Below are 11,126 nucleotides of genomic sequence, written 5' to 3' on the forward strand. Positions count from 1 at the left end.
AGCTGGATGAGGTGTCAAAGTTTACCCTTGACTGCCAGATACCTAGCTTCCTCTTTTTGTTCTGCCGGGCGATCCTAACATTGTTCTCTCTTGTCCTCTGCGTGTAGAGGTGTGTACTCTGGGGAAGATCCCTTCCCAGTTGCTTTTCCGTCTCGGCAAAGCGCTTTGCCGCCGTCATGATGGCATCCCATGTTGATGGCATGCCATCCTTACCCGTCAATGTGCGGATAAGCTCTGGGTATTCGGCGCCTTGGATGAAAGCGGCGCGAACCAGATCTTCACTTATGTTGCCGAGACTTAGCTTTTTGGAGTTGAAGCGGGTGATGAAGTCTAGTAAAGATTCATCCTCCTCTCTAACGCAGTTGAGGATCGTCCACTGTTCTTCAGTGTATTTCCTCTGTTGGCTGAAGTGCTGGCTGAACTTGTTCTGAAAGTCCGCCCAGTCATATATGTGGTGGACCGGTAAACGATCGAACCATGCCCTGGCCGCTCCGACCAGAGTCATCTGGAACATGTAACACCACGTGGGTTCCGTCCAGTTACTGACGGTAGCCCCCGCAATGAACCTGTTCAAATGGTCGTCTGGGTCGGATAGACCATCATAAGTGCCAATGTTGGACATTTGTTTGGCACTTCTCGGGGCGATTGCTTCCGCAATGTCCCTTGCGAATTTTGACTTTCCTGCATTTGTAGCAGTTGGTCTAAAGGTTTTGGAGAAGTCACGCGGGTTTCTCTCCGCATTTGTTGGTTTAAAAGCTTCCCCAAAATTCCTTTTTGGTTGGAAGTCCGTTTCCTTACGCTTCCCTTTCGCCTTATGGCGAGGGTTTGCGTCGGTATCGGATTCTTCCCTCTCGTCGTCTGAGTACTCGCACTCACTGTTCATATTGAGGTGTTGGCGAGTACTGCCGAATTCGTCAGCCTGTTGAACTGAACGCAAGCGTTCATCCAATTCAGCTTGGAACTCTCTTTGACGTGCTTCGGCCCACGCCTTCACTTGATCTAGTGTTTGGCGAGGGACCCTCGTTCGTTTTTCCAACTGGGCATCAATGAACCCCAGTGGAATATTTACTGCACTTGCCCCGGCTTGGGTAGTCGGGGTAGTGTTCGTAAGATTTGTATAACCGCCGGTGTTCCCCCCAGTTGCTGGGGTTGTGGTTACCGGGGTTTCTTGGTCGGTTACTGGCCTTGGGACCGGAGTAACGTTAACCATTTCTTCAGAAATTTTGAAAAAACTAAATTAGTTCTAGCTTTTATGCACGGATGGCGCCAATGAAGAAACACTAAGTGAACCCACGAGCAGATTATAGATAATCTGGGGGTTAAGTAATGTTTCCCACGGATGAGGTCCAGCAGAGGAGGTTGTTCTTCAGGGGACCTGCAAAACAGACACCGTAAGCTCGTCACTGAGAAGGGGGGGGTTCCTCCTTGTGACCACCCTCCGGCGTGAGAATCAGACTAGATTGCTCTGAATATAAGTGTATATTAAGAGATTGCTAGATAAGATTGAGATATCAGATGATCTCCTTACCATTCCAAGGTGTTGGGGTATTTATAGCCGAAGGTAGGTTTCCAAGCAGGTACAGCCGGCTGAATAGTATTCCTGTTCTACCAACAGTGGACTACGCACAGGCCATGCTGGTTGGTGGATAGGTTACGGCCAACAGTAATAAGGTCGGCTGTATACTGTTCCTTTACTGCCGGCTACGCACTGTTCCACCAACTGTAGGCTGCGCACGTCCCATCGTAAGGGTTGGTGAGTAGGCAGCGGCTAATAGTGACAAACAGTACTAGAGGGTGTTCCTCATCGTATTGTTGTCGGTGAGCTGTCACCCTGTGATTAGTTCATGGGCTGCTCTGGTCAAACTGTCTGTTCCTCCCATACCTTAGTAGGTATAGTACGAAAGACCTTCCAGAAGCATACGGACTGGCTCACTTAGGCGGGAGTATTCCCGCCTTGCTCATTCCTTCATGTGACTACTGAAGTAACGAATGCCTTGTGCGTGTAGCCTTGCTGTTAGTGCGGGTAGCCTTCCCTGATGGCTTGTATCCGCAGCTGCGGGAACAGGCGGGGTACTTCACCATTGGGAGGCTTTCCCTGCGGGTACAGCTGGCGTACTGCGCGTAAGGTTCTTTGAGCATGGTGGGTCCTGCTGGAGCAGTTGGTCATTGCGCAGACGTCCCTGTTCAAGGTGAGTCTTGCGGGTCCAACTGGGCTCTGCTGGGACCTACCTCTTCAGCTTATCTAATCAAAACTCTCATCGTATATTGTGCATCGATGTTGAGAGGCAAGCACTTCTCCGGTTCAAGCTTGGCCTCATTGACGAATCAGATCAACTTGCTTCATGGGTAGTTGAGAACAGAGATTGTTGTACATGGGTTGGGATTTCTTGTGATAATTCTACAGGCCATGTTCATCGGGTTCATCTTCCTGGAGTTGATGGCCATTGTTACTCTCTAAACTATTACAACACCGAAAAGGCATACGAAGAAGCTTCAAAGCAAAGGTTGAAAGGGGACATAAATCCATCCTTGTTGGACCTGAAGCAACTCGAGCATTTAGACTTGAGTTGCAATGATTTTGGAGGTATCCGAGTTCCTAAATTTATTGGTTCTCTTGAAAACTTAAGGTATCTTAACCTTTCAAAGTCCAATTTTGGTGGAATTATACCTCCACAAATAGGAAATCTTTCCTATTTGCACGTCCTGTGTCTCGGAAGTTTTCATCATAGCATGATGAATATACAGTGGTTGTCAGGTCTCGGTATGTTACACCACCTCGATATGAGTGGTGTAGACCTTAGCAAAGCAACGGATTGGCTTCAGGTGATCCTCTTTGGTCCCACTACATCTGTCTAGTTGTGAACTCTCAAATATACATCCATATGTTCCTGGTCTTAATATCACGTCCCTTTCTTTTCTTGATCTTTCGTATAACAATTTCAATAGCTCCGTGCCCAAGTGGATATTCAGTATAACCAGTCTAGTTTTATTGGATTTAACTTGGTGTCAATTTCATGGTCGTGTTTCAAACAGTTTTCATAGCTTCCGTAATTTGACTTCTCTTGAGTTGCTCCATGTAGCCAAGAAATACTTTATGAATTCTTCGTTAATGTTAAAAGAGTTGTCTGGTAGTAAAGTCGTCTCATTGGATATTAGTTCTTGTGGCGTTTCAAGTTTGCTTCTCGATTCCCTTCGCAACTTAACCTCTCTAATTAGCTTTCAGTTATCAGGAAATCAACTAACCAAGAGAATACCTAAATCATTGGGTGATGTTTGTAATTTGAGAAACATTGATTTATCACATAACAATTTTGGTAATATTAGTCTAACTTACCTCCTTGAAAATTTTTTCGAGTGCAAATCACCTGCATTAGAATCATTATTCATGTCCAATACCCATATAGCTGGTACAATTCCTAAGTCCATAGGACACTTATCGTTTCTCAGGACATTAGATCTTAGTGTGAACCGAATTTCTGGTTCCATTCCATTCTCGATTAAACGATTATCTTCATTGGAGGTTTTAGATCTTTCACAAAACCAGCTAAATGACAGTCTTCCCAACATGATTGGACAACTATCATTACTTAAGACGCTAAATCTTTCAAATAATCGATTGGATGGTAGCCTTCCAAATAGCCTCGGTCAACTTTCAAATTTGATTACTGTAGATTTTTCTTATAACTTTTTGACGGGTGTGGTGACAGAATCTCACTTTGTCAAGCTTGTGAGCTTGAAACGTTTACTCGGAACATGCAACAACTTATTCTTAAGACCGCAAGTTTCAAACTGGATTCCCCCTTTCCAAGTGCAAAACTTGATTTTACAATCTTGGGTCTTAGGGCCTGCGTTTCCATTGTGGTTGCAATCGCAAATGGATATAAGGTATTTGGACATAAGCAACACAAGTATCTCATCATCCATGCCCGGGTCATTTTTGAGTTCATTCCCTAACCTAAAATGTTTGAATATCTCAAGTAATCGTATCCAAGGAACATTAAACTTGTTAGGTATCCCTTCAACCCTTGTTGTACTCGACTTAAGCAGTAATGCATTTTTGGGATCATTAGATCATTTCTTGTGTTCCAATGGTGTCTTGAAAATTGAGTTTCTTAACTTGGGAAATAACCATTTGTCGGGTACTATTCCAGAGTGTTGGGAAAAATGGCCGGGTTTGGTAGTCTTAAACATGGAGAATAATAATTTTTCTGGTAATATTCCAAGAACAATAGGTTCTATACCTTCCTTGCAATCATTGAACATGTGTGGGAACAAGATCTCTGGAATATTACAAGCTTCTCTAATGAACTTGACAGGATTAAAGATCCTTCAACTTGGCAAAAATGAAATCAATGGAAGCATTCCGGAATGGATTGGAACAAAACTCACTCTTTTGCGATTACTCAATCTTAGATCGAACAGTTTTGACAACAATATTCCTCATGAGCTATGTTATCTAATAGATGTTCAAATCTTGGATCTTGCTCATAATAATTTGTCCGGAAATATTCCAAGATGCTTCGATAACTTTAGTGCCTTAACCGGCAGAGGAACACTCTCAAGGTTTTATTTTTCATTCCCTTTAGGTCAAGGATCATCTATTGCTGGTGATACATTGGTGATGAAGGGTCGAGAGGACACATATAGCACCATTCTTGGACTAGTAAGGTTGTTGGATCTTTCAAGTAACAATCTCATTGGACACATTCCAAGTGAAATAACGTCCCTCGTAGAGTTAAGATCATTGAATTTGTCAAGAAACCAATTAACAGGAAGGATCCCAAATAAGATTGGTGACATGAAAGAGCTTATATCTTTTGACTTATCACTAAACAAGCTTTCCGGGGAACTTCCCTCGAGCTTGTCAAGGTTAAGTTTCTTGAGTAGCTTCAATGTGTCTTACAACAATTTGGCAGGAAGAATTCCAACAAGTACTCAGCTTCAAAGCTTCAGTGAGTCTAGCTTCTTTGGCAACAAACTTTGTGGGGCTCCGCTAACCGAAACTAACAGTTGTAAACCAGTTGAAACAGAAGCTCATACAACAGGAGAGCAAAAGGTAGACGGCGGAGAAGATTGGGGGTTAATAATAAGCTTAGTGGTTGGATTTGTTAGTGGATTTTGGGTGATTTTATGTCCATTAATTGTGAGAAGATCATGGAGGATTGTTTATTTTGGTTTCATGAGTAAGTTGTGGTATAAGGCTTATGATGTTATGCATTAGTATTAGTATTGTTGCCACATGTTTTCTTGATGAACTTGTAATAGGTTCCTTGCTTTACTTAAAAATCTGAAAACTTTGTAACATATAAACTAGAGTATAATGTTGTTTTGTTTTGTATTAGTGGCTTTCTCAACTTTCTTGCAATTTTTTTTCAATCAAACCAAAACTCAGTAATAATAAAATAAATCTGAAATTAACCGATTTCACATAAATAGATTAACGTTTGCTCCAAAGCTTGCCCATAATTCAAGATATTTAAAAGGACAAAAATTGTAATTTACTCCAAAAATAAGTGTAAGGTGATACATATATTTTTCATTATGACCAATAGGAGACCTAGCAACAAAAATGGAAGTATAAAAACTTTAGAAAATAATAATAATAATTCAAAAGGAAAAATGGGTACTGATTGATATACATGTAAACACAATATGATTTTAGGCCCTGCTTTTATCGCTTAGTTACGCCATGCTGAAGACAACTCCAAATCAACGTCTTCCTCCCACCATGTTGCGGTCTGCAGAAAACACAGATATATACCAAAAAACACTAAAAGAATTAATAATAATTATTGGTAAAAACAAAGTCTTCAAGGAGTCAAATTCATAAAATAAAAAAATAACAACTAAAATTAAAAGAATTAATAATAATTATTGGTAAAAACAAAGTCTTCAAGGAGTCAAATTCGTAAAATAAAAAATTAACGACTAAAATTAAAAGGCTGAATGGGCCAAATTGGTCAAAAGCCGCTCAAAGTGTATACAATATGCATAAATCTTTTTAAATCATTTTATTGAAAGATAGATTACTGCATAAACTGTTTCACCATCAATTATTTATAGTGATGACGATAATGATAATAATGATGGGCAGAAGAGTAATTTAGCCTGGAACTACTATAAATGAGAAATTACCTTATAGCCCCTGCGAAGGAACTCAAGTTGGCTTCCTTGTTCCTCGTTTAATCCAAGAACCCTTAGCAGTTCTTCCTTGGTCTGCTCATACCAAAGAAAATTTATATGAATGTGTTGACTTGGGTTACCTTTTATCCTCAGCGGATCAAATGAGTAAAAACTAAATATAAAATTAGCTTTAAAGGAAGGGGGTCAAACATTCTATAAAACTTCCTAAATTATCTAATACAAAACATTGCTGAAATAAGATAAGTAAAAGTTTAAAGATTGCTTATTTCAAACTATTTATTCTTGATAAATTTAATTACAAGTTTACCCTTATAGGATAAAGAAAATTGTTTTAGCAATCTTAGAACAAATTACACCTTTCGTACTTTGCATATATAGCAAATTTCATTTTCCGTCTTTAACTAAGGAAATAACAGACCTAATAAACATAAAGGATGACTTGTGTTATTTTCTTAGTTTAAGAACGAAAAGTGAAAATTTTTATTTATTTAAGGGCAAAAGTGTACTTTGTTCATAATCTTATTATCTGCTTGTTTATATTAAAATTGAACAAAAAGTGTTTAGGGTCAACCTAACCCACACAAATTGTACCCATTTTGATTGGCTACCCGACCCGCCCGTTTTACCACCTCAGAGTGACAATGCATACTTACTTCATTAAGTGTAAAGCGGGTTTCACTTTCAGCAACACACGCATATGAATTATCTGTTTGCTTAAGCATCACCTGCCATGGTCCTGATAAACAAAAAAACACATATTTATGATGTGGCATATTATTTTTCATTTTATTGTAATTGATTTTAGAAGTAATTATTTTAAAAAGTAATTTCATAAAACATATATTTTTGTGCATATATGGTATCGAATTTTCGATATTCTTTTTTATTTCTCATCAAACGAATGGCATCTTATTCTGGAAATCCTAGCTATTCTTAGCATGTGTGTCATCAAAGTAATCTCTAAATTAATATTCTTACCAGGGTATTGGCGGAAGAGGGCCCCGGTGTAATTCAAAATATATGGTGCTACTGCCACTGTCTTTTGATTTTTAAAGTAAAATGTTCATCAAATTAATGTCAAACATTATAAAACTAAAGATAGTGATTTAAATATATATACCTTGGAATACTCTCTTATTCGAATATAAAAAACCGGCGTAAATTGAGAAAGAAATCGGTAGTGTAAATCTTTGGGTGGAAAACCGAGAAGACCAAGGTCAGCTCTACAAAGTCCAATAGTTCCATTTGTCAGAATTAATTAATAGATAAAGTTAATGACAGAAAATATCAAATTTATCTGAAATTAAATCCCTAACAATATACCGCAACGTCTCGAGTTCCAGATTAAATAGGAGGGCAGGTGTTGATGCACCAAAGTTTTCCTGCACATCAGCATGACCGTTACACAACTTGAACCCGTTTTGGCCCGTTAGTTAACCCTAACACGTTTTGACCCGCTAACTAGAACCCGTTTTGACCCATTACTCAACCAGAACCCGTTTTGACCCGTTACTCAAACCAAACCCGTTTTGACCGGTTACTCAACCTGAACCTGTTTTGACTTGTTAATCAAATTCAACCCGTTTTGACCTGTCACTCAACCTAAACCCGTTTTGACACGTTACTCAACCTGAACTCGATTTACCCATTACTCAACCTGAGAACCTGTTCTGACCCGTTACTCAGCCTGAACCCGTTTTGACCCGTTACTCAACTTGAACCTGTTTTGGCCAGTTACTCAACTTGAACCCGTTTTAACCCGTTACTCAACCTGAACCCGTTTTGACCCATTACCCAAACCTGAACCCGTTTAGGCCTGTTACTCGAACCGAACTTGTTTTTACCCGTGGCTCAACTTGAACCTGTTTTGACCCGTTACTCAACTTATCCATATAAGAGAAAATACACCCTTACCAGATATTTCTCGATGGTAGCAAGTTCACGTGTGCTGCAACAAATGAATACATAAAGTGTTGGCGGTTTGTCAGACTGCCACCTACCTGTGTCATAAACAGGCCACTTATGAAAATAACAATTTAGTCAAAAAATGTTACTATATAATACAATCACAAGCATATATATGAAGTGTATTCCTCTTTCACGCAAAAATGGTTATTTGTTTTTTCATAGCACTTAGTACTAACCTGAGTTTTCATCATCAAAATCAAAATCAAGTGTGTTCCGTACAGATTTAAAAAAAGAAGCAACGGGTCCAGCTGGAATATCATCCAATGAACCAATAGTGATTCCATCAACCTGAAAAAAGGTTATATTGGTACACTGATATCAATTATCTCAGATTACGGTTTACATTACTGTTGTTTCCGCAAAGATTTGTGTATCTAAACACCTTCATATTATTCAATGTCACAACCCACGAAACTTACAAGGAAAGTCCATTATAAAAGAAATTTCAAATTTTGGCACGTTTGAACAAAATTTCAAACCTCAAAACAGTAATTTTGCAGTCCGGTAACAATAACGATTGGAATTTAAAATAAATTCATGTACCAGACATGATTTCATGAAATAAAAAATGAACAATAACAAAAGAGTATTTGGGAAGCAAAAACAACATACATTGTTTCAAGTGCACTAATTGCATACTTTAAAATATTAAATAAATCCTTTAGGAAATTAGTTTTAAATTGATTATTTCAGTTACCAGATCAATGGCTGATTTAAATAGCTCCGAGGCTCTACGTCTTTCGGGCCCGTCAGGAAACACCTACATTAAACAATAAGTTTGAATTGCATACATATTATATCATCAACGGTTGATAATGTGGAGACAATTTTGACCTTTTATATATAAGCGGGTTGAATCGGGTCATGTTTCTTGAAATAACATGCTTTTCGCAATCATATTTAACATACTAATTATATATAAATTAAGATTCACAAATTTTTGACAATATTAATTACTTTTTCACAAGTACATGCATTTTTAGACTACTGTGAGGATTTTTTTTTTCATATTTTTCAACATGTGCAGAGACTTTTATATGCCAAAATTATGTTGAGGGACTTTTTCATGAAAAATGAGATATTATTTTCATTTTTTATGATAACAACCCTAACAAATTTATTCGTTTGGAGCGTTACCTAACGCATCCATATTGCCACGTGTAGTAGATATATGAAACGAAGAAAACTAACTGAAAAATAAAAAATGTCTTACAATGCGAGCTCGTGTTTCCTTAACTTCTTGTAGCTTCCTTACAACAGCCAATGCAAGTTGAACATTGGCATCGGTAAACTCATCTGAAGATCCCTTCACAATTTCATTTAGGGTTTAGAAAGAGCTTCTGGAAGCTTCATTTTACTGAACCAGCAAGAAAGCATGAAGATACCTTATATGAAGAAATGCTTGTAGGCAATGGCCTGTTAATGTCACAATTTAGAAATGTAAGCAACTTTTTTTTATCATACTTACTAGTTATGAGAACATTTAAAATCCAAATTTACCTCTTTACCTATTTCATATACTATTATCAATTGTTTAAACTTACAGTTCCACAATATACACGAGGGGTTTGCATGAAACCGAAATAATCGAATCGAAACAAATACCGACGGTTTAGTTATATGTTTTTTTAGAAACCGAACTGAATTTATAGATTTTTATTTTTTGTTTTAAGAAATTTATAAGAATTTAATAAATATGTCACTTAAATATTTTTTATCCCAAATGTATTACAAGCAATTAGTTATGAATTAGCAAAATGATTTAGGCCCAAATTCTTTATTTTGGGCCAAATTTTTTAAACTCAAATGACAAAACCGAACCCAAACAGATTTCAAAAACTGAAGTTTTGTTTTAGCCCAAAATCGACCAAAGCAAACCGTGCACAACCCGAATTTACACATAATTATTTGTCTCAACATTTGCAGGGCACTAATGGATAGGGGTGAGCTTGGTTCAGTTCGGTAATAGCCTTTCACCGAAACTCGCATGTTCGGCTATTTGAAATCATCACAGAAACTTATAATTCGGTTAATGTCGGTTCGGTTAGTTAATTAATGCATTTTGCTTCAATAATAAATTCGATTGAGTGAAAAGGTTTGGGTTATTGAAACCGAACAATATGGTTGGGTTATGTTGGTTAGTTGAGTTAATAGGGTTCGGTTATATTTTGGGGAAAACACGCACAATTAAACTAATATGTTTCCTTTAAATAATGGGTTAAGATGAGAGAGAAATGCGAATTACGGGAAATCGATTTCGAGACGCGTTTTGCCGTCATCGAGAGCGGAGGCGAGGGAATTGGCGGCATCGGTAACAAGCACTTGGTATGATTTAGGTTTGTAAACTGATACTCCAAGCTTTCTAGCGGTTGCCGGTGAAGATGAAGAAGAAGCTGCTTCGTTGCTATTACTGCTGCATTTGATTGAATTGGAGAAGAGTATGCGAACTGGGAATAGAGAGAAAGTATGAGACAGAGTCAGATGATGATGATGATGATGCTTCTTCTGGTTATGGGAGTGTAGGTAAGATGATGATGAGAGACAGAGTGATGAAGCCATGGATAACGATTCTGGTCCAACACTTGGAAGAGGAGGTGATTGACAGTTGAGATTTTATTATAAACATTTAGATCTAAGTAATTACACTACAATTTTTACTCCTGGGACATTCTATTTTCACTTTTATCTTTTATTAAAAATTAATAACTCGTTTTTAGTTCTTTACGATAACGGTCATTCAAAAACTCGGTTAAATGAAATCATGTGATGGATAGAATGGTAATTTTCACCCATTAATTAAAATACCTCTTTGTTTAAAAACAAAACAAAATAAAAAAAAATTATTTTCGCACCTTAACTAAAATGCCTATTAATTTCTTTTCGGAAAAAAAAACTAAAATACCTATTAATTTTAAAAACAAATTAAATATGAATGCCGAAACTAATATTTTTCATTTTTAATAAAAATAACTAAAATATATGTAACTAGAGTCCCAAAATCTTAAGGTATTGTG

At 37.6% G+C, this 11,126-nt stretch overlaps 2 protein-coding genes across 2 annotated transcripts; one reads left to right on the forward strand and one right to left on the reverse strand.

Annotated features, from left to right (window-relative positions):
* Nucleotides 1-2,275: 2,275 nt before the first annotated feature.
* On the forward strand, nucleotides 2,276-5,221 carry LOC143571412 (receptor-like protein EIX2). The gene is made up of 3 exons (XM_077056841.1): nucleotides 2,276-2,285; nucleotides 2,405-2,627; nucleotides 3,034-5,221. The coding sequence occupies exons 1-3, from the start codon at nucleotides 2,276-2,278 to the stop codon at nucleotides 5,219-5,221; spliced, it is 2,421 nt and encodes an 806-aa protein (XP_076912956.1).
* A 267-nt stretch (nucleotides 5,222-5,488) lies between these two features.
* On the reverse strand, nucleotides 5,489-10,671 carry LOC143571403 (protein LPA3-like). The gene is made up of 12 exons (XM_077056834.1): nucleotides 10,358-10,671; nucleotides 9,498-9,528; nucleotides 9,326-9,418; nucleotides 8,810-8,872; nucleotides 8,289-8,400; nucleotides 8,059-8,144; nucleotides 7,468-7,526; nucleotides 7,265-7,367; nucleotides 7,123-7,183; nucleotides 6,798-6,880; nucleotides 6,136-6,216; nucleotides 5,489-5,738 (listed from the first exon to the last, which is right to left on the reverse strand). Exons 1-12 carry the CDS (start codon nucleotides 10,669-10,671, stop codon nucleotides 5,679-5,681), a joined length of 1,146 nt encoding a protein of 381 aa, XP_076912949.1. The 3' UTR covers nucleotides 5,489-5,678.
* Nucleotides 10,672-11,126: the final 455 nt, after the last annotated feature.

The sequence above is a fragment of the Bidens hawaiensis genome, unplaced genomic scaffold, assembly GCF_021521415.1.
Source record: "Bidens hawaiensis isolate Kalapana, Puna unplaced genomic scaffold, B.hawaiensis_p1.1 tig00025375_1, whole genome shotgun sequence".
Lineage (NCBI taxonomy): Eukaryota > Viridiplantae > Streptophyta > Magnoliopsida > Asterales > Asteraceae > Bidens > Bidens hawaiensis.

What these genes read in the sequence shown, in the direction of transcription:
- LOC143571412 (XM_077056841.1), top strand. An exon ending in GGTTCTCTTGAAAACTTAAG is followed by an intron (nt 2,628 to 3,033) that starts GTATCTTAACCT and finishes TGTTTCAAACAG; the next exon opens with TTTTCATAGCTTCCGTAATT.
- LOC143571403 (XM_077056834.1), bottom strand. Translation starts at nt 10,671, where the DNA reads ATGGCTTCATCACTCTGTCTCTCATCATCATCTTACCTACACTCCCAT. An exon ending in CGTCTCGAAATCGATTTCCC is followed by an intron (nt 9,529 to 10,357) that starts GTAATTCGCATT and finishes TGACATTAACAG; the next exon opens with GCCATTGCCTACAAGCATTT. An exon ending in TCCTTCGCAGGGGCTATAAG is followed by an intron (nt 5,739 to 6,135) that starts GTAATTTCTCAT and finishes TGTTTTCTGCAG; the next exon opens with ACCGCAACATGGTGGGAGGA.